Source organism: Oncorhynchus mykiss, chromosome 31 (assembly GCF_013265735.2).
Source record: "Oncorhynchus mykiss isolate Arlee chromosome 31, USDA_OmykA_1.1, whole genome shotgun sequence".
NCBI lineage: Eukaryota > Metazoa > Chordata > Actinopteri > Salmoniformes > Salmonidae > Oncorhynchus > Oncorhynchus mykiss.
The window spans coordinates 28,224,298-28,248,144 of record NC_050571.1 but is presented as its reverse complement, the minus strand read 5'-3'; the positions used below and the strand labels follow the sequence as shown (position 1 = coordinate 28,248,144).

At 40.2% G+C, this 23,847-nt stretch overlaps 1 protein-coding gene across 1 annotated transcript; it reads right to left on the bottom strand.

The window, feature by feature from the left end:
* Positions 1–3,581: 3,581 nt before the first annotated feature.
* Positions 3,582–22,708, bottom strand: LOC110504927. Its single transcript, XM_036970185.1, has 7 exons — positions 22,640–22,708; positions 13,871–13,954; positions 13,632–13,740; positions 13,497–13,544; positions 13,292–13,379; positions 9,173–9,349; positions 3,582–3,717 (listed from the first exon to the last, which is right to left on the bottom strand). The coding sequence occupies exons 2-7, from the start codon at positions 13,944–13,946 to the stop codon at positions 3,613–3,615; spliced, it is 603 nt and encodes a 200-aa protein (XP_036826080.1). The 5' UTR covers positions 13,947–13,954; positions 22,640–22,708; the 3' UTR covers positions 3,582–3,612.
* Positions 22,709–23,847: the final 1,139 nt, after the last annotated feature.

Sequence of the window (23,847 nt, the reverse complement as noted above, 5' to 3'; positions counted from 1 at the left end):
GTGTTGACAGTGCTGAATAACAACTTAAACATGAACTTACACATAAAAACAGCAGCTCTTTGCTGCATCTGTTGAGTCTCTCGTCATGGTTTTAAACGTTTTTAAATCTTACGGTATCAACTTACCTGTGCGTTCAAGGCTTTTTACAGTTTATTGCTCGAGGAAACTGTTCAAGTCTGGTTCATCCTTGGTAGCAATTTACAAACGCCTGAAATTACCACGTTCATCTGTACAAACAATAGTACGCAAGTATAAACACCATGGGACCACGCAGCCATCATACCGCTCAGGAAGGAGTTCTGTCTCCTAGAGATGAACGTACTTTGGTGCGAAAGTGCAAATCAATCCCAGAACAACAGCAAAAGACCTTGTGAAGATGCTGGAGGAAACAGGTACAACAGTATCTATATCCACAGTAAAACAAGTCCTAAATTGACATAACCTGAAAGGCCGCTCAGCAAGGAAGAAGCCACTGTTCCAAAACCACCATAAAAAAAGCCAGACTACGGTTCGCAACTGCACATGGGGACAAGGATCATACTTTTTTTGAGAAATGTCCTCTGGTCTGAAGAAACAAAAATAGGACTATTTGGCCATAATGACCATCATTATGTTTGGAGGAAAAGGGGGGTGGCTTGCAAGCCGAAGAACACCATCCCAACCATGAAGCACGGGGGTGGCAGCATCATGTTGCGGCGGTGCTGTGCTGTAGGAGGGAGGGATGCACTTCACAAAATAGATGGCATCATGAGGAAAGAATATTATGTGGATATATTGAAGAAACATCTCAAGACATCAGTCAGGACGTTAAAGCTTGGTCGCAAATGGACAATGACCGCAAGCATACTTCCAAAGTTGTGGCAAAATGGCTTAAGGACAACAAAGTCCATGTATTGGAGTAGCCATCACAAAGCCCTGACCTCAATCCTATAGAACATTTGTGGGCAGAACTGAAAAAGCGTATGCGAGCAAGGAGGCCTACAAACCTGACTCAGTTACACCAGCTCTGTCAGGAGGAATGGGCCAAAATTCACCCAACTTTTTTGGGAAGCTTGTGGAAGGCTACCCGAAACGTTTGACCCAAGTTAAACAATTTAAAGGCAATGCTACCAAATACTAATTGAGTGTATTTTAACCTCTGACCCACTGGGAATGTGATGAAAGAAATAAAAGCTGAAATAAATCATTCTCTCTGCTATTATTCTGACATTTCACATTCTTAAAATGAAGCGGTGATCCTAACTGACCTAAGACAGGGAATTTGTTCTAGGGTTAAATGTCAGGAATTGTGAAAAGCTGAGTTTAAATTCATTTGGCTCAGGTGTATGTAAAACTTCCGACTTCAACTGTATGTAAACAGGCCATAAATGTCAACATTTTTGTTAAAAAGCTGTGAGTGCTCTTAAAAAGCTGTGAGTGCTATTATATATGATACAATATCAGTACTTGCACTTACAACTTGTCTAACTCCTATCTCAACTGATTTCAGCCAGTGTATGGCTGTGGATTGACAGCATTGTTTGAATGGAATGTTGGCATATTGGCAGTTAATAAAAAAAAAAAATAAATGAAATCATTCCTCTAAAACTGTCTGGCTATCTCGCTAACAAAACAAAGAGTGCAGATAAATTCTTCAAATTCATTATTTTACAAAAGTTTATCACAGCAATGGCAAACCATGTTTGACCAACTCCCTGACCAAAATGGCTGACATTTATCCCATCGTGAGAAGTTCATTCTAGTTTTCTAATTCTATGTTTGTTACCATATTTTTAAGCTTGATATATTGATACAGAAGTCATAATGAGTGAATGTGGTGTGTGTCCACTATATAAGACAATGTAAATCCAGTCTGTTTTCATGAATGGTCATTGCCATCTACTTGTTTTTTTATTATTTTATTTTATTATTATTACCCCAGCATTACCTTTATGTAATAGTCTCTACTGTAGGCCTTATGTGCCTATTTATCATTAGCATACTTTTGCTCTAATAGGCTACTAAATAAGCACAAAAAGAAACAGCTGACAAAGTTAACTCCATAACCACAGAACAAGCTGCCCATATGCTTCCTAAATAATTAATGACATGCTGTAGTGTGGTGGACTGACTTGAAAAGTTACCATGGCGACAACTGGATGCCTAGGATGAATGGGTTCTATTTCTAAAGGCTCTGTGTGAGATATCTTTTTACAAACCACTAGTGCTAGGCTTTCCAATACTGTCATCTGCTGTTCAGTTCAACACATGCCACATCCAAGCTGAAAGGGAACTGGTAAATTCAAGCATAGATGTATAGTAGGGTAGAAATAAGTCCATAAAACGATTGAGCTTTGCATTTTATTAACATTTCATTGATTTAAACATGATATTTGTACATTTGTAATATTTCCAGACAGAGAGCTATTTTTGTATAATATAAGGATATAATAACAAGAAGTGATTATTTATGAACAGTGATTCGTTCTGATACTGTAGTTAGGTATTCATAGCTGTGTTTAGTAAGAGATTAACATAAAAACCAGTGGTCAGGTTACATTTGCTTGATATTAAGTGGAGGGAGTTGGTTAGTACTTTATGCCATGTGGTTATATATTTTGCTCCCCTTGTTTTCGTCCTCCAAACTTATAATGAGGGTGTCGTTCACTCACTTGTCTCCTCTACATCCTCTGAGGTCCTGTCCTGAGTTACTGAATGTCTATCGTTCTCATTCAATTTCCTTCTCTTCCTCTTCTTCCTCTACTTTAGGTTGAGAAGTTAAGCCCTGGAGAGGTGCGTCCTCTTCTCGCACTTCTATTGTGTCTTTCCCCATTTCAGTAGGTCTATCACTGCTGTCTTTCCCTCTTTGTCCCCTCTTCCTCTTTCTATGGACAAAAGCTATTACCAAAATAATACCAGGTAAAACACAAAGTAGAAGGATTAATGTAACAGTTGCCACGACTCTTTGCATGTTATATCTCAACTCACACTCCTGCATGAGTTCATCTACAGATATTTCACCCTCATTGAGGACCAGCATAAGATGGCCACACTCATGACTGAAGTTGACCCAGTTTCGCAGCTCTATGTCAACAGTAGTGTCGCCGAGTCCATAAAATGTCAGAAACACTCCGTCAAGTAGATATGAACAGTCAACAGACTTCTCAGACAGAGAGCGCAGGTACACAATGTCCGTGGCATTATCTGTGGCACAGTTGTCTATGATCACTGAGCCATGGTGGGAAACCATCATGTAAATGTCACTTCCTTCTCCTCCAATCAAGTAATCTCCTCCCACAAGGGACACTAGAATGTCGCTGCCGTCAGAGCCTTTTAGTAGGGCAGGTTCGTAGCCAGACACCAAGATATCTGAGTAGATAGTGCCAATCACATTCTCAACATCCTTCAACACGTCTCCCTCGGCATCTGCCTGACGGCATTCTCCGCTCAGCAGGTTGACGTAAACGCCCTCACCCCTCTCATGATCCCCCTGGTACAGCACAGTGTCTCTCCCTGGGCCCCCGTCCACTAGATCAGCCCCTGGTCCGGGAACAAAGGTGTCAGAGCCTGAGCCGCCCATCATGGTGTCACTCCCTTCCTCTCCATAAAGAGTGTCATCTCCTATGTTCCCAATCAGGATGTCATTGCCCTGACCCCCCAGCAAGGTGTCATGGCCGGCCCCTCCATCCAGTGCATCATCCTTGATGCCACCGAAGAGTACGTTCTCCTGCTCATTACCTGTAATGTAATTGGAGTCATGGGGACAGCCCTGCACAGTGTGAACCAATGATAAATTTGATTGAGAACTCAGATCTATTTGGCAGTCTCCCAGTTTTCCTTTCATTGTCACTTTGTAAGCTTCAATCCAAGGCTTTTGAAAGCTACGCGTTTTGTTTCCAACTGGAGATCTAACCCAAAAATGCACTCCATCAGAGCTCTGGAAGCTAAGGTGTTGGTGTTGTTTCCCTGAATTATAGTTGAGCACTCGGACCTGAATTTTATGCCCCTGTGTACCTGTGCTCACAAGTACATCATGCTTGTCAGACTGAACTGTGAGTTGACCACCACCAAGGAAATCCATCTCAAACAACACAGTATCCATTCTTTCATCCTCTGCAAAGTTTTCAATCATGATGTTGGTTCCATATCCAGTGTTCACTACGTAGGTATCCTCCCCATCTCCTCCCACCATGCTACCACCTCCAGTAAAAGGATCCAGCATGTTATTTTTGTCATTTCCTTCCATGCTGTCGAAACCAGATGAGCCATACATTTCCACCACTGAGGCAAAGTCGCTGTTATTCATCTTCATGATTTCTCCAGTCACCCTATTTCGGAAATCCACAGACTGAGGCAGCTTTAAGGAGCCATTGCAACTGCTGGCATTGGACTCCAGTTGAAATGTTATTCCATCAGCTGATTGGATGTGGAGGTGTTGAGAGTTCCTTGAGTGAAACCAGCCCTTCAATAGGACTTCCTGTGAGCCATTTATGGAGAGATAAATGTCTGGTCCATTACATTTACAATTGATTAAATCATATTTTTCTCCCAGGAAAAGTACATCAGTAGCCAGATCGGGTGAGTGGTTCTCAATGATTTTCAAGCCTTGACCTGGAGTTACAACATACCAGTCCTCCCCTCCTCGCCCCTGAAGAAAGTCTGTTCCTCGCCCTGGCACAATTGTGTTGCGTTGTACGTTCCCTTTGATGATGTCATTGAAGGCTGAGCCTCGCACCTCTGTGACACTTTGTAAAGCCTCATCCTCCTGCAGATCCACATGTAGAGCAGCTGTGGACTTTCTGTAATCTATATTCTGACTTATGAGGCATTTGCTCTTAAATGAGTCAATCTGCTCACAGGCTGCCGTGTTCTCAGAGATGCTGAAGGTGACCAGATCCTTTGTGATAACAAGCAAGTGCCTGTCCGCATCTGAACGGAACCAGTTCATTAAGGTCACATCAGAACTTTGATCAGCAAAAGGCATCAGTTTGAGATGGTTTCCATCCACATTAACTTTGAATTCATGAAGGTTTGCCTCTATCACCAGTAGGTCTGTTTCATTGTCATAGGAGTGATTTTCAATGAATATCTTTGACAGTTTTTTCTCATAAACCATATATATGTCCTCTCCTTCTCCTCCCCTCAGGTGGTCCTGACCCCCTCCACCATCAATCAGATTCTTCTGTCTATTTCCTATTAGTATGTCATTGTAAGGAGACCCCATGATATTAGTAACGCTAAGGAGAAGTGGTTCGGAAGCGTTCACTGTCTGGCCTTGAGTTTTAGACATTCTATTGATACCTCTGGCAATCAGTTGGACAGAGGAAATCACTGTGGTGGAGATGTCGAACAGGACTCCGTCCTCTGACATCATGTTCATGTGGCGATATTCGTCCCCCAAAAACCAGTTCATAATCCTAATGTTATGGTTACCAAGATATCTTAAAACCATATCATTTCCTGACTTACTGACAGAAATCTGACTGTAGTTAACGCCGAGGAGTAGGACATCTGTTGATTTGAAAGGATCATAGTTATTAATAATCGTGTTTCCTCCATAGACAGGAATGATGAAAGTGTCTTTGCCGCCACACCCCTCCACATAGCTTTTTTGAGGTCCCAAATAGAACACGTCATTACCATTTTTCCCATAAAGCTTGTAGTAATAGCTCAACATGACTTCAATGCCATGGTCGTCATCTGCCTTCTGAACGGCAAAAAAATTATTTGCTTCATTGTTTCCCCAATATGTTCCAAATCTTGTGTCTGACAAAGCCTCATAACCAGAAACGACAGACATAGAGCCAACTTTTATGAATAGGAGTATTTTTATATCTATGTTTTTGTAAGTTAATCTATGTGATTCTCCAATGCCTAGAACAATGTCTTTAGTTCCTTGTGTGTCAATAGTCCAACACCTTTTCCCCAAGTTTTCGTCACTGGATACAAAATAATCCATGCAGAAGTCAGATGGTCCCTGGTCTGAGAGACAAAAAGTGATACTCCCTCCATTCCAAGAATCCTCACCAGCTGTGAAATCAATGGCCTTTCTCCCATCCTGTACCTCTGCAAAATAATAGTACTTTTGGTGGTCTGAAATTTGTTGAACAAGCCTTCGTCCCTCCTCAATCTCACGATAAGGAATGGTATAAAAAAAGCTTGCCACATCAAGGATAAAGTGTAAAAGTCCTTTCCCAAAGCCAACAAAGAATGCTCTTATTTTTGCCAAAACTCCAGCATTTGATGGTAAATGAATGAGTTCAGTCTGAATATCAAGATATACATCATCAAAGAACATTCGTATGGTATTTAGTGCCAGGTTGATTGGCACAATAAATGGCGCCAGTTCTGGTTGAACGATTTCAAGAAAATCCAAGGCAACTATTGCAGCATCGAAGGTGGCATCAATATACCCCAGTGCATCTTTCCTCTTAAAGTCTTCCACAATATTGTAAATTCCAAAACCAATCCCTATGATTGGCATAACCACCAGGGCACGTTTCACCACAGGGCTTTTGATTAATGTTACCATGGCTCTCATTGCCTTGCGCTCCAAAACCTGAGGAACTTGTTTTCCAACTGCAGCCAAGGTCATTCCTGTGACTCCATGTACAGTCTGTAACGTGGCTATTGTACCATGTTCAATGTCTCCCTCTTCAAAAGCATGAACAGCTCCTTGCATCCCCAACATGAGTCCCACTGCTCCAATTGCCATCCCTGTGTGCTCTAGGTGCTTCAAGACCTGGTGAGAATGGGTCCCATCTGGAATCTCCAGGCCATGAACTGTCTCCATGTTTTTCCACATTTTCTCTGTGTATAGTTGTCCCTCTGGATGCAACTCCACCTTAAATTCAATTGTTTCCCGGAGATTCTTCTTCGATGTAAGCTGGCATCGAAATTGTCCATCCTCCAGCCTAATACTGCCTTCTTTGACATGTAGTTCCTCCGAGTCCAGCCTGTCACCAAATTCTCTCCTCAACTGATTGTGAATCTGTTCAGCAAACATAGTAGAGGACCTGGCGTAATATGAAGCGAGCTTGAGTGAATGCTCTACTTCTGAAGCGGAATGTAGATCTTTCAATGTCACGGAGCCATCATGGGACCCACCCAAAAGTCCAGTGACCTCATTTTGGGTTGATTGTTTGCCAATTTCCTTTAAGAAATAATTATAATCCTCTATGAATGAACTTTTTGAATTCTCATTCACTAGCTCATACTCATTTGCAAGAGTCAACATTTCATCTGCTACCTTGTTGTTATCAATTTTTTTCAATTTACACCATTCTTCAAACACATTATTCTCTTTTTCTGTAAGGTCCAAAAGATTCTTTATTAATTCCTTTGGGGTCTTACGTGTTTTTTCTGATTTGTTTTCTAATTTGCTAGAATCTCTGTCTGAGGACGAACCAAAAAATCCTCGCCTACTTGGATCCACCCAAGTACCACCTGCTGTCATTGGATGATTCTCCATGAGGAAACTCAAACCTTTCTCTTTCACATTATTGTCTGTGCTGTGGGCCATATCTAAGGCCATCAGGACAAGAGGAAATGTACGGAAATTTCTGGAGGACTCTGATATTATTGATGCCAAGAAATATGTTCTGTACCATGCCTCCTTCATCATACCTTGTGAGCCTTTATTAATGTATTCCCCTTGAAGAGTTTCTTTCACAAAATTAGGATAACTTTCTTTGCCACCTCCTATATTTTCACGGATGGCTGGATAATGTTCTTTGCCAATCTGTTCCTCAACACAACGTTTTATCTCATCTATTCTGTTTTGATTTCCCTTTTCATTGTTGTCGAGCTTTTTCCCCACTGGATACACATATAAAGTTTGGGGGTTTATCTCATAAATCCAGTCATGTAACATCAGGTAGGTGGTCTTATCTTCTCCAAGCTTTGCATTGTGATGGATCACACTTAGAATATCCTCACCTGACTTCATTTCATAGCAGTTATCAAGAATACCTTTAATGACATTGTTATCTTCAATCCATGTTTTCTCCTTTATTGTATTTCTTCCGTTTATCATTTGCCTCTCAATATTGCATATCCGAAACTCTTCATTGTCCAAATTTGTCTGTAACTTTTTTGAATTTTTATCACTTTTCATTGGTTCAAAAATTGCCCAGGTTAAGGCTTCAAGTTTATCAGTATATGTTCTACGTGCATAAGATTCAACAAATCTCTTTGGATTGTCTGGCCATGTGTCTCTGTATTTTTTAAAACGTTCTTGAACAGAAGTTTCCCCTAGAAAGTTTCTCTCATTTGAAAAAATCCCTTCCCCCCTGTTGCTGAACTGTTCTCTAGTGACGACATTTCCATCTCTGTCTAACATTGCCACCACTTTCTTGCTGTCATCCTTATGTCTTGTTTCCAATCCAGTGGGGGTTATTTCTACAGTTATCTTCTCCCCAGAGTGGCTGACTTGGAGCAAAGAACTCCTTAGGTGTAGTTCTGTCTCAATAGACCTGGTGTGGAGCTCTTTTAACAGGGTGTTCTTGAAGGCTTCATCAGACCCAACTTCACAGGCCACCACACTTGTGGTTTTAATATGGTCACTAGTCCTGGCAGTACGTCCAATGATGTCAGCCACGTCTTCGGCTTTGTACCCTCCAAACCTCATCTCTCCTTCGCTGTCTCTGCTCCCATGGCCTACAAGGACCAGTCTGCTCTCTTCTGACAGTGGCACCGGGTCGCCTTTGATCAGTTTAGGCTGTTGGTTTTCCAGGATGTACACAGAGGTCACAGTGGGATGTTTCTCATATAGAAATTTAGCAGCTTCCCGAACAATGGGGTTATCTTCCAGTATTAGGATGTGCTGTTTATCATACTGTGTGGTGTGATCAATGGGTCTCTTTGGAGCATGGTACTCAGCTGCAGTGTCAGTGTGATCCATGATTTGAAAGATGAGAAGATCTCCCGGGCTGGTAGTTTCCAAGACAGCATTATTGTCATGATACTTAAAAACCCTCATGAAGTCATTATGAAATGAAGACGTGGTATTGATGTCAAGGGAGAAAACGGATGCTGATCTCAATGATCGTTTCAACATTAGATTTGCTAGTGAGGAACCAGAGTAACCGGACAGAGTATGTCCATCCTCTGAGGCAGTACCAAATATCTTCACCACTGTGCCACTGTTAACGGTTGGGAGACATGAATCATTGTACATACAAGCATCACTGACCATTACTGAATAATGAGGATCTATGCTGTACTCCTCTTCTACTCGCTGACGAGTCCACTCTTCCTTGTCCATTATAAGGAGAAGTTTGTTGCTGTAGGTGTAAGACATTTCAGAAGCAGACAGCAGCAAATCTTGGATCTTTTGTCCATCAATTTCTTCCAGAAACCTTTCAAAATCCTGAGGGAAAAAAACAATAAAAAAACAGATTGAATCCGGGATTCAAAAAATTTAACCACTCTAAAATGCATAGACAGAGCAAGGACTGACCATCCATGGATGCGAAGGCTGACCCTCCATGAGATAAAAATGTGTGTTTTAACCATTTTTTGAAACTACAGTGGGGTCCGAAATGATTGACACCATTGATAGGTAGCCTAGCGGTTAAGAGTGTTGGGCCAGTAACCAAAAGGTTGCTGGTTTGAATTCCTGAGCCAAGTAGGTGAAAAATCTGTGCGTTGAGCACGGCACTTAACCCTAATTGCTCCTGTAGGTCGCTGTGGGTAAGAGTGTCTACTAAAATATAAAATGTATAAAGATGAGCAATAATGACTGTACTCAAATACTGAGCTATATTGTATGCCCAAAAGTAATACTTGTTTTTCTCAAAAAGGTAGGCATCAAAATGATTGCCACCCCGAAAGATTTTTATGAATAAAGTAGTAAAAAGTTGAGTATTTGGTCCCATATTCCAAGCACGCAATGACTACATCAAGCTTGTGAAACTTGTTGGATGCATTTTATATTCGTTTTGGTTGTTTCAGATTATTTTGTGCCCAATAGAAATTAATGTAAGTCATGTATTGTGTCATTTTGGAGTCACTTTTATTGTAAATAAGAAGTGAATATGTTTCTGAACACTTCTACATTCATGTGGATGCTACCATGATTACGGATCATCCTGAATGAATCATGACATGCTAACCTCCCTGATATTGGTGATGGTGAGAGGTTAGCATGTCATCTTCAACCCTCTGTAACTTTCTCATTCATCATTGTTCACGATTCAATCAGGATTATCAGTTTTTGCTCATCTTTATCAAGGTTGTCAATAATTTCGGACACTATGGTTTACAATTGCATTGTTTACAAACAATGGAGTACAGCCAGGCTGAACAAGATTATATTTTGGGTTCTGTTGGGCTACGACAGTTGAACTAAAATGTATTTTTATTTTTGTAACACTTTTTTTGGTTACTACATGATTCCACGTGTGTTATTTCATCGTTTTGATGTCATAGGTGGCTCGTTTCAGCTAGTTGTATCTTGTTCTTGATACTATGTCTTGTTTTGTGGTGGCTTGACTGATTTCATGTCTATACTAATATGTCAAGAATGTGTTAGCTAGCTAATCAACAACTGTAACGATGTATTTAAGAGACTTCAAGTAATCATTGTGCAACAATGTCGTCTGTGAACATTTGAACGTCTTGAAGAACAATCTGACCGAAATGGCCATGTACCTTTTAGGGTGGGGGGCCCCCTGAAGGTAGGTGCCAAAAAGAGTAGAACCATCTCTCCCACTTTTACTCTATGGTTTGACTATTAGATGTTCAATGTTTCTTTTGAAAAAAAATATTTTAAGAGGAATAGTTTCACCATATCAAAAGGAGAGCTCTGTTCATGTATCAGGGTTGACCTTAAAATGAGGGACAGACGTAAATGAATCAGTCGTCACGTGAAATAAATAATAAACTTCAGAAATAACTTAGCCAAAGTTACAAACTAATTTAGGGCTTTACAATGATGATGAAAACGTGGATACATTTTTGGGTTAAGTGTGTTAAGTCAAATCAAATCAGGTGTTGACCTTACCGTGAAATGCTTATTTACAAGCCCTTAACCAGCAATGCATTTCAAGAAAGACTACAAGTAAGTTGGTCCACAATTGTGTAACTGTCTTGTATTTTTCATAAGCATCCAGCTGCAGATGGAGTATGCTGAGGTCTGCGAATGTCTCAGATGGTATTTTTGCATCTCAGTCCCTGTTAGATTTGCGAGTTTCTGTGATGTACTTCTGAATGTTATTGCTGAACAAATGAGTTAGCTAGCATGCTCTAAATGTAATGGTCGCATTAGCTCACTGCTAATACATAATTTTTGTTACAGATTCATGCTATCTACACCATCAACAACATCTATCCTTGCACATCTAATTTGCTGTCTCCTATTTACAGTGCCTCCAGAAAGGATTCAGACCCCTTGACTTTTTCAACATTTTGTTACGTTACAGCCTTATTCTAAAATGGATTAAATTCTTGTTTTTTGAAACACTAATAAAAGACCCATCATATCTAGTCCTGTACCCTCTCTGAATCGTGGCATTGAACACTTTAGTGGGATTATTTTTCTTCACAACTGGAAAGGGATTATTGCTGACAATTTCTATACCTTTTGGAAACAAAACACATTTCATATGGAGGATGGGATCCACCCGAATAATTTGGGTTCCTGGATCCTTTCACAGCATTATATGGCTGTGTTGAGACAATGACTTATCAATGACCCAAGCCCAGCTCAGTTAATCTCTACCATTGTGTCGCTGAGTTGTCATAATGCTTCAGCAAATGTACATTAAACCAGGGGCCTTGTTAGACACAATGTAAGTATACTAATTTATGTCCCTCTAACTGCCGTGAATGCTTCTGCTAATCCTACAGCTATTGTATACAGGTATCATGTGCCTATGAACCAGAGTTATACTGATAACACTGAGCCAGTGTGCACTAGGAGGAAGTCCACTGTGTGCAGCTCACCCTGCACTAACATAAATAACATGAGCATTTCTACTTCTGCTAAGCTTCCAAGTAAAGTAATGAAAACAATCAAGCATTCCAGAAAGGTGCTAAAAAAAAGCCCACGTTAACATATAAGATAACGTAAGAAACATGGTTCATGAAATTAATAACTTGCTATTAACAGATGACATTCATATTCTGATTATCTCTGAAACTCACATAGATAATACCTTTGATGATACAGTGGTAGCAATACATTGTTATAACATCTACAGAAAAAAAACAGAAATGCCTGGCCATTACTCTCAGGGTGAAACCCTGAAGTAAGGCTGATCAAGACCCCCAGACGTTCCATGAATGTCTTCCAGACCCTAGAGGTGAACTGGGGAGGAGACGACAGGACTTAGAGAAACGATCCACAACGACCAGGATCACGGTGTTACCCTGTGAGAGTAGAAGATCGGTCAGAAAATCCACCGACAGGTGTGACCAAGGCCGTTGTGGAACAGGTAAGGGGTGTAGCTTCCCTCTGGGCAGGTGCCTAGGAGCCTTACACTGGGCGCACACCAAACAGGAGGAAACATAACCCCTCACGTCCTTAGCCAAGGTAAGCCACCAGTACCTCCCGCTCAAACAGCGCACTGTCCAACCGATCCCATGATGACCAGGGGAGGGTGACGTGTGGGCCCAATAGATCAACCGGTCACAAACAGCAGACGGGACATACAGATGGGGAGTATGGGAGTGGGATCCATGGCGTCCAAACATCTCCAAACATCTCACTAGCTTGTGCTTGGCTCTGCCCACGTCCTTGTTTGTTCTGCCCACTATGAAACGACAGGCTCTGGTCTATCTTGGGTTAGTTATACAAAATATTTTTATAGATTATAGATATAGATTTTGCGTTGTAAACTGCAGACTCAAGACTGATTCCACGGTAACATATCCAGATTTTGTATTTACACTCATGATTGCACCGAAAGGAAGATAGTTCCTGCATGATAGAATTCTGATCTTGAGTCCTTTCTTTCACCCTGTGAACCCCGTTCATTGCTGCATATATTATTACACATTTTTTCTATGGTTACAGTCATCAAAGATGGAATTGCATTAATCAGATCTATTGATTTACCGGTGGAGTGCTGCTATATTGGTGCTGCTATGATTTGCGGTGGGGTAATGCTATATTGACTAGCCTATATTATTAATTTAAAAGTCCAAAAATTGATATAACCTACCAATTCCAGCTTGCACATTTAAATTAAATGACTGGAATAAATATGAATAAAGATATGCTACTGTAACTGTACATGTCTGAACTAGAATTACAATTATAGCTCATAAATAACTGTTCATACATGCAGCTTAACAGACACTTTCTTACCTGGTCCATTTGAATGACGCATGTTGTAAAATTGTCACATCCCCTAAGACCATCAAATAAAGCCATGGGCTTTTTCTCCACATATGCCCTGAGGAAATACAATAGATTGGTACTACCTAAATCATTTGCTGTTATGTGATTCCTCTTTCAATCGTCTGTACTGGGCAATAATACATTTTGTCACTTCTCTGAGTGGATATGTTACCTGTAATTGCTGAATCTCTTTGTCCTGGTCCCGTGCATTGTTATCTCTCTAAACAGAGATAAACAATATTGAACATCTCAATCAACAATGGCTAAGAGAGGTTTGACAGAGATATCAAGGCTGAATTAAACCCACCTGGTGTCTGCTCCTGTGGTCCTATGTGTCATTTGATCAGGTAATCCTTTCAATCTGTGCAGCGCAGCCACATCAGACCTCAACTCGTCCCAGTCTTTGTCCTCAAGTTCTACGGAAATCAGTTAATTATTGTTAATCTTTTTTTTGTATATTGTATATATTTTTGGAATACAAAACATCTACACTAAATTAAACCCACTTTTAAACTTGCATTGTATTGTGAAAACAGCACTTCTTACCAAACTCTTGTGTTAGTCCAAGGAGACACACAAGGAGCATGACCCTCAGTGCACCTTGAAATCCTTGTCCCGCCATTACAACTCCTGCCAAAACATTTGACAGTGAAGGTCGAATACACTCTTAGTAAAAAGGGTTCAAAAAAGGCTTCTTCCACTGTCCCCTTAGGAGAACCCTTTTAGGTTCTACCAGGAACCAAAAGGGCTCTTAAGTGTTTTCCTATGGGGACAGCGAAGAACCCTTTTAGGTTCTAGATAGTACTTTTTTTCTTCAAGAGTGAAGGCAGTGGGATCACAATTTGTTAATCTGAAAGAAATAATTTTCACTGGAGCCCACAGACATCCCTTAGAACGTTGGTTTCACTTTTGGTTTATGAGGGAAATCCCCCAAAACAGGAAATAACACATTGGCTCTGAAGTGTGAATAACATCTGAAACACAAGTCCAGTCCCATCACATACACCACCTTTCTGTCTTTGTCTTCAGCTATGGTTGCTGTCAAATGATAAAGTTCAACAAAACGTTTGGGTTACGGATGTAACCTTGTTTCTCTGAGTAGAGTGACGAGTTGCCGAACGACCTATGGGAACTCCTTTCCCTTCTTGCGACCTGATTGAGATGCTTAATATCAAAGATGTTTACAGTCATCAGAAGTTCCCATAGGTTGTTTGGCGACCAGTTACGAAAACGAAAGAGAACCCTTATTTTTGAATATGAAAAGAAAACAATTGAGTAATACTATCCATAATATCAATGTTATATTTGTTCAGCTTTTACAAAAAAAAAAGCTATGAAAGAAAATGGAAAACTGCCCATGACAATCAACAACAGCCTATGTATAAGAAAATACCATATACAGTTACATTTTCAGTAACCGATCAGTCAAGTAAACCAGTCACTATTATTCTAATTTTATTTCATATGGTCACTAAATTGTTATTTAGGAATATGGTCGTACCATATTGCTTAAATCCCTTTCTTACTGCACCCCTTTGTTTTGAATGAAACCTTCCATACATGTTTGCCCATAGTCGAAGTGGCCAGAAATATACTTGTTGCACCTGAATGCCAAAACATTCAGGTTATAGTGGTGTTCAAAGTTGAGCTATTTTTCAGTTTTGACTAGGTGATATACAGCTACAATTTATGCACAGTTGTGGAAAAAGTACCCAATTGTCATACTTGAGTAAAAGTAAAGACACCTTAATAGAAAATGACTCAAGTAAAAGTAAAAGTCACCCAGTAAAATACTACTTGAGTAAAAGTCAAAGTATTTGGTTTTAAATATAATTAATTATTAAAAGTAAATGTAATTGCTAAAATATACTTTGTATCAAAAGTAAAAGTATAAATCATTTCAAATTCCTTATATTAAGCAAACCAGAAGGCACCAGTTTCTTGTTTTTAAAATATATGGATAGCCAGGGGCACATTCCAACACCCAGACATCATTTTCTAACAAGTACCTTTGGGTGTCAAAAATGTATGGAGTAAAAAGTACATTATTTTCATTAGGACTGTAGTGAAGTAAGAGTAAAAGTTGTAAAAAGTATAAATAGTAAAGTGCAGATACCCCAAAAAACGACTTACAATGCAAACAGAGAGGTGCACTTTCTTGGGGACCTTAACCTTGACTCGTTATAGTCAATATAGGACTTGTTTTAAGGTGGATATAGATAATTTTTGTACCTGTTTCCTCCAGCATCTTCACAGGGTCCTTTGCTGTTGTTCTGGGATTGATTCGCACTTTTTGCACCAAAGTACATTCATCTCTAGGAGACAGAAAGTGTCTCCTTCCTGAGCTGTATGGCGGCTGCGTGGTCCCATAGTGTTTACACTTGCGTACAATTGTTTGTACAGACGAACGTGGTACCTTCAGGCGTTTGGAAATTGCTCCCAAGGATGAACCAGACTTGTGGAGAACTACAATATTTTTCTGCGGTCTTGGCTGATTTCTTTTGATTTTCCCATGATGTCAAGCAAAGAGACACTGAGTTTGAATGTAGGCCTTGAAATACATCCACAGGTACACCTCCAATTGACTCAAATGATGTCAATTAGCCTATCAGAAGCTTTTAAAGCCATGACACCATTTTCTGGAATTTTCCTAGCTGTTTGAAGGCACAGTCAACTTAGTGTATGTAAACTTCTGACCCACTGGAATTGTGACAGTGAATTATAAGTGAAATAATCTGTATGTAAACAATTGTTAGAAAAAATACTTGTGTCATGCACAAGGTAGATATCCTAACCAATTTGCCAAAACTATAGTTTGTTAACAAGAAATGTGTGGAGTAGTTCAAAAACAAGTTTTAATGGCTCCAACCTAAGTGTATGTAAACTTCTGACTTCAACTGTATCTAACAGAACTCAAAGGGTTTTATTTAATAGAAACTTCTCTAATGTCAAACATGCAAAGTGGGGTGTACTGCAGGGCAGCTCTCTTGGCCCTCCACTCTTTTATATTTTTACCAATGACCTGCCACGGGCATTAAACAAAACATGGGTGTCCATGTATGCTGATGATTCGACCATATACGCATCAGCAAACACAGCTTATGAAGTCACTGAAACCCTTAACAAAGCATTGCAGTCTGTTTTGGAATGGGTGGCCAGTAATAAACTGGTCTTGAACATCTCTAAAACTAAGAGCATTGTATTTGGTACAAATCATTATCTTAGTTCTAAACTTCAGCTGAATCTGGTAATGAATGGTGTGACTAAATTACTTGACATTACCTTAGATTGTAAAATGTCATGGTCAAAACATATAAATTCAATGGTTGTAAATATGGGGAGAGGTCTGTCCGTAATAAAGAGATGCTCTGCTTTTTTGACACCACATTCCAAAAGGCAAGTCCTGCAGGCTCTAGTTTTGTCTTATCTTGATTATTGTCCTGTCGTGTGGTCGGGTGCTGCAAGGAAAGACCTAGTAAAGCTGCAGCTGGCCCAGAACAGAGCGACACATCTTGAACTTCATTGTAATCAGAGGGCTGATATAAATACTATGCATGCCAGTCTTTATTGGTTAAGAGGTGAGGAGAGACTTACTGCATCACTTCTTCTTTTTATAAGAAAGATTAATACGTTGAAATCCCAGATTGTTTACAAAGTCAACTTACACACAGCTCTGACACACACACTTACCCCACCAGACATGTCACCAGGGGTCTTTTCACAGTCCTCAAATCCAGAACAAATTCAAGAAAGCACACAGTATTATATTGAGCCCTTACTGCATGGAACTCCGTTCCATCTCATATTGCTCAAATTTTCAGCAAACCTGGTTTCAAAAAACAGATAAAGCAACACCACATGAGACAACTCCTCTCCCCAATTTGACCTAGAGAGTTTGTGTGCATGTATTGCTTTATAGGCTATGTGTGCCTTTCTTTATTTATATTTTTATTCATGTAGTTCTGTCCTTGAGCTTTTCTTGTCTATTAATGTTCTGTATTATGTCATGTTTCATGTTTTGTGTGGACCCCAGGAAGAGTAGCTGCTGCTTTTGTAATAACCATCCTCAATATGGCTTGACATTAACCAGGTTTCCATCCAACCTTTTTGCGAGTAAAGTACATGTCGGATAAAAAACATTGACCAAATTGTCGACACTACAAAATACGCTAGACAAGGTGCGATCTTTTTGTCTGTAAAATTAATTATGCGTGAAATGGCGGGGGAAATTATTTTATGCACAAATATTGATATAACAGCCATCATATTGAAGTAAACTTGGAATGGTCCTTCCACTACGACTCAGGAAAGCATGCAGTTTATTAGGCTACAGATGAAATAAATTATAGTTAACTTCACAGGGTGGTGAAAACGCACAGTGATGAGCTTGATGCTCCTTTCAATAAATATCAAGGGTCTTATTCTGGTGACGTGATGATCGATTCTTGGCCGCCGTTTGACAAATAAAAACAATCTCGCACTTCTGTGCATAATAATCTCATCATAAAGTAGGCTATTCCCGCACTGTACTGTATCTGCAAGCTGTTGGCTAAAGTGCACGTTCCAGTAGCAGAGTGGGCACATGGGCTGTACCTATGCAACATTTTTGTGACAACAATCAGTAGGCCTAGTTGAAAATCTGATGGAAACCCATTTAACTTGTATTATTTATTCGTTACATGGGAATTTAACCTCAAAGATGATTTTTATGTGCACTACATATTTACGCATGTACTTTATCCTGAACAAGTCAGTTAGATAGAAACAGAACGCTGATGGGAAATTGCACCTTTTTTAATGCAGATTTTAAAATATTCACCTAAAAATAATCTGTTGCCAATCGGATGGAAACCTACCTATAGACAACCTAAAGAGTCTGGCAAGTGCGCTAGTCCAGTGTCAGTGATTATGCCTGCACATCATGGTTCACCAGCAGCACTCAACATCTAAAGAATAAACGACAAACCTGCCAAAACAAGCTTGTAAGAATTGTCCTTAAACTCCTCCCTCATACTCATCTGGAGGTTGAGCATTTTAAGCAGCTAGGCTGGTTATCTGTGCCAAAAAAGAGTAGTATTAATTCAACGTGATCTGATCCACAAAATTCTCAGGTACCTATCCAACTATTTTTTATTTGTCAGAAATGTCCACCAGCATAATACCACAGCAGATAGACTAATTTAAAACAGTGGATATTAGAGTATCTGGTAAGAACACATTTTTATATACCGGCGCTTTTTAAAAGAATGTAAAAAGTGAACAGTAAAACATTTTATTGTCTGTATCTCTGTAATGTTTCTATATCTATGCAATTGTATATGTATTTATGCCAAAAGAAAATATGGACCAAAATGGAAATAAGTCCCTGACTTTATTGTACAATCCCTGTCACTTTTAAAAATCTTTGTACTGTGTGTATATATACTACCAGTCCAAAGTTTTAGAACACTGACTCATTCAAGGGTTTTTGTTTATTTGTACTTTTTTCTACATTGTAGAATAATAGTGAAGGCATCACAACTAGGAATTAACACATATGGAATCATGTTGTAAGCAAAAAAGTATTAAACAAATCTAAATAAAGTTTATATTTGAGATTCTTCAAATAGCCACCCTTTCCCTTGATGACAGCTTTGCACACCATTGGCATTCTCTCAACCATCTTCACCTGGAATGCTTTTTCAGCAGTCTTGAAGGAGTTCCCACATATGCTTAGCACATGTTGGCTGATTTTCCTTCACTCTGTGGTCCGACTCATCCCAAACCATCTCAATTTGTTTGAGGTCGGGGGATTGTGGAGACCAGGTCATCTGATGCAGCACTCCGTCACCCTCCTTCTTGGTCAAATAGCCCTTACACAGCCTGGAGGTGTGCCGGGTCATATTCAGGTAGAAAAGTCTCAACGTCAGCAGTGAAGGGGTGAATGTGGGATGCTGGCCTTCTAGGCAGAGTTGCAAAGAAAAAGACATATCTCAGACTGGCCAATAAAAATAACAGATTAAGATGGGCAAAAGAACACAGACACATGACAGAGAAACTCTGCCTAGAAGGCCAGCATCCCGGAGTCGCCTCTTCACTGATGACGTTGAGACTGGTGTAATGAAGCTGCCAGTTGAGAACTTGTGAGGCATCTGTTTCTCAAACTAGAGACTCTAATGTACTTGTCCTCTTGCTCAGTTGTGCACCAGGGCCTCCCACTCCTCTTTCTATTCTGTTTGGAGCCAGTTTGCACTGTTCTGTGAAGGGACCAGTACACCGCGTTGTATGAGATCTTCAATTTCTTGGCATTTTCTAGCATGGAATAGCCTTCATTTCTCAGAACAAGAATAGACTGATGAGTTTCAGAAGAAAGTCCTTTGTTTCTGGCCATTTTGAGCCTGTAATCGAAGCCACAAATGCTGATGCTCCAGATACTCAACAAGTCTGAAGAAGGCCAGTTGTATTGCTTCTTTAATCAGGACAACAGTTTTCAGCTGTGCTAACATAATTGCAAAAGGGTTTTCTAATGATCAATTAGCCTTTTAAAATGATAAACTTGGATTAGCGAACACAATGTGCCATTGGAACACAGGAGTGATGGTTGCTGATAATGGGCCTCTGTACGCCTATGTAGGTATTCCATAAAAAAAATCTTCATTTTCCAGCTACAATAGTCATTTACAACATTAACAATGTCTACACTGTATTTCTGATCAATTTGAAGTTATTGTAATGGACCAAAAATGTGCTTTTCTTTCAAAAACAAGGACATTTCCAAGTGACCCCAAACTTCTGAACGGTAGTATATATGGCATTAAAATGTTGAAAATCTGATTTCCCCTTTTCAATTTCCCCTTATTTTTATAACAAGTAAATAAAATATGTCTTGATTGCGTATGTCTTCATACCCCAGAGTTAATACTTGGTGGAAACACCCTTGGCAGCCATTACAGCTGTGAATAATTTTGAATAAGATTCTTAGGGCAACATTTATCCATTCAATTTGGTTTGGAGTCATTGATGGACAGCAATATTCAAACCTTGTCTCTGATTTTCAAGCAAATTTACGTCAAGACTGAGTTTGGACAACTCAGGAATGGGTATGGGTATAGGTATGGGTATGCTCGTCACCAGCAGGGACTGGGGGTTTGTCAGGATCAAAAGAAAGATGAAAGGAGCAAAGCCCAGATAAAAAAGTTAAGGAAAACCTTGCCTCAGTCTTCTTTAAGCAGGACAATTACACACATTTTAATGCCAAAGACATACCAGGATGGCTTTCTAAGAAGCAGCAGTTGCATGTATTCATGGATGCCAAAAGAAGCCAGGCTTTCCCCAAAAAATGTAACAATATATGTATATTCTAAATAATATTTTGTCTATCTGTGCTTCAGAATTTTCTTTGAATTTGCAAGAGGCTGAATGTATCTCACCGAAGAAAGCATCCGAGGATAGCAAAACCGCGCCCCTCTGTCTCTGTACATGTAGCCCATCTATCTGATGCTGTCTGGTCAAAAATAATATGACATTGTTGCTGCCTGTAGCATTGAATGCAAGGGAAGCCAGCGAGCATTTGGCCTCCCCTGCTAAAAAAAAGTGTAAAATAATAGCCAATCAGCTTTGAGCTAAACTGGGTGAGCTCAGCTGTGAATAGTCCTGGTGCACCCCCCAAAAAAAGACAACCAAAACTAAAAGCCGTATGACAGTCATAGACCATTTCTTCAACTTGAAAGAGAGGAGGTTGGCATTGGCGTTTCTCCACAAGTAGGGTGAGTCAACATGTTTTTTCTGCTTGCATGAAAGCACACACACAGAAATCAGAACCCACCCCCCCAGAAAAACACACACACACACACACACACACACACACACACACACACACACACACACACACACACACACACACACACACACACAGAGAGAAATCAGAACCATGGACAGCCAAATCATATTTAGCTTACATTGATTGAACTAAATTGTTTTTGGTATCTTTTAGTTGTCATTAGACAAAGCATAGGTGATTAGATTGATGTTGAAATGTTGAAGTTGAAATGATGCTGGAATAGTGGAAGCAGCTCCTGTTTTCTTTGAGACTATCTGTGGTTGTAAATCAATAGTTGTTCAGTAGTTAATAAATGTTGGAAACATTAACTTGGTTGACCATGCTGTAGGTCATGTACTGTAACTGTTTGTTACATGTAATATGCTTTGTGGACTTCAATGGACAGAGGTTGCTCTCCAGTTTTGTGATGAAACAAAGGTGTGGGTGAATTTATTCTGCCACTGTGTCTTCTTATTGACTCGGCCTTTAGGACTATATATCACAGTCACAAGGCATATGAACTAACAGGTTATAGAGCAAACAACGTAATTATCACAACACATAGGTTGCATTCAAGACTGCATTTTTATTAATTTTGACATTTTTCTATAATTTTTCTTTCACTTTGGAAATGTAAATTAGGTTGTGTATATCTGTAGAAAAACAATTTACTATTTATTGATTTTTTTAAGCAGCTTACTTTCTCTAGGCACTGTAATAGCATAGAGATTCCAATTGAAGTTGATATTCAACGGTGGGTGTACCGGCGGCCATCTTTCTGGTGGTAATTGGAAGTTGAAATTGCAATTCAATGTAAATGTCAGTGGTATACCAGCTAAATTGCAATGGTCTGAAGGGATAGGTCCATTCTCTTGCTATTATTGAAATGACACCCAACCTGTATTCAATAGCAAGGGATAGGTCCATTCTATTGCTATTATTGAAATGACACCCAACCTGTATTCAATAGCATGCTGTGTCTCAACCAATGATGGGCCCAACAAAAACACCTCAGATGATGTAAAATAGGGTCTAAGCTACAACATCTCTGAAAAATACACTAATCTGAGTTTGCACGTTTTAAGATCATTGATGTCCAAAAAACAACAACATTAAAAACTATCTAGATTTCCAAAATAGTTTGACAACCCTGTTTGAAAGCTTTCAAATGATATCAAACTCAACTGTTTATCTTTTTCAGTGATGAAGGCATGTCTCATGGTAGGGTGGGGTATGCAAAATGGGTCAACTTTGAGCACCTTTATCTCCTGAGTGTTTTGGCATTCAGGTCCAAAAGGTATCTTTCTGACCACTTCTACTATGGGCAAACATGTAGGGAAGGTTTTGTTCAAATCAAAAGGGATGCGGTCAGAAAGGGATTGAATTCATATGGAACGGCCCATTAGATTAAATATGCTGCAGAACCATCACATACATCCGCATCACCTTGTATAGATTTTCATGTGTCACTAGGTTAATAAAAGAAGTAAAAAAAATATGAAAATATTGTCACTTACCTTGATCCTGGCCTGGATTCGAAGATACATTCAGTTTGTCTGACAGCAGTTTCTCTGAATGAGCCTCCCGCAAACCATGCACTTACTATATACTGTTCAGTCAAAACAGAAGTGAAAGTGGGAACCTAAAATAGAGCTAAAATAGAGCACACAGTCTCCATAGACAAACAATGGCAGTACAATTGCCTTTACTAAAGAGCTCAGTGACTTTCAATGTGACACCTTTCCAACAAATCAGTTCGTCAATATCTGTCTTGGTAGAGATGCCCCAGTCAACTGTAAGTGCTGTTATTGTGAAGTGGAAACAATTCAGTTGGAAAGTGGTAGGCCACAAACGTTCACAGAACAGGACAGCTGAGTGCTGAAGCACGTAGCGCTAAAAGTAAAGTCATCTGTCCGGCCTCCCGGGTGGCGCAGTGGTTAAGGGCTGTGCCATCAGAGTCCTGGGTTCGCGCCCAGGCTCTGTCGTAACCGGCCGCGACCGGGAGGTCCGTGGGGCGACGCACAATTGGCCTAGCGTCGCCCGGGTTAGGGAGGGCTTGGTCAGTAGGGGTGTCCTTGTCTCATCGCCACCAGCGACTCCTGTGGCGGGCTGGGCGCAGTGTACGCTAGCCAAGGTGGCCAGGTGCACGGTGTTTCCTCCGGCGCATTGGTGCGGCTGGCTTCCAGGTTGGATGTGCGCTGTGTTAAAGAAGCAGCGGCTTGGTTGGTTGTGTATCGGAGGACGCATGACTTTCAACCTTCGTCTCTCCCGAGCCCGTATGGGAGTTGTAGCGATGAGACAAGATAGTAGCTACTACACAATTGGATACTACGAAATTGGGGAGAGAAAGGGGTAAAAAAAAAAATTACAAATTTTTTAAAAAAGTAATCTGTCCTTGGTTGCAACACTCACTACCGAGTTCCAAACTGCCTCTGGAAGCAAAGTCAGTACTGTTAGTCGGGAAATAGGTTTCCATGACCGAGCAGCGTATGTATTGCCACGCGTCAGCTGGAGTGGTTTAAAGCTTGCTGCCATTGGACTTTGGTGCAGTAAAAATGCGTTCTCTGGAGTGATGAATCCTACTTCACCATTTGGCAGTCCGACAGACGAATCTGGGTTTGGCGTAGACCAAACATTTGCCAGCAATCAGTCATCACTTCTTCCATGTCTTTTCAAATCATCCCTTGGTGTGGACATTCTTCCGTCTTATGAGAGGGGTGAAAGG

Excerpts from the sequence above, each read along its gene's own strand:
- LOC110504927 (XM_036970185.1), bottom strand. The coding sequence starts at position 13,946 with ATGGCGGGACAAGGATTTCAAGGTGCACTGAGGGTCATGCTCCTTGTG. Across the intron at positions 13,545-13,631 it reads ACCACAGGAGCAGACACCAG|AGAGATAACAATGCACGGGA; the intron begins GTGGGTTTAATT and ends ATCTCTGTTTAG. Across the intron at positions 13,380-13,496 it reads AAGAGATTCAGCAATTACAG|GGCATATGTGGAGAAAAAGC; the intron begins GTAACATATCCA and ends GTATTTCCTCAG.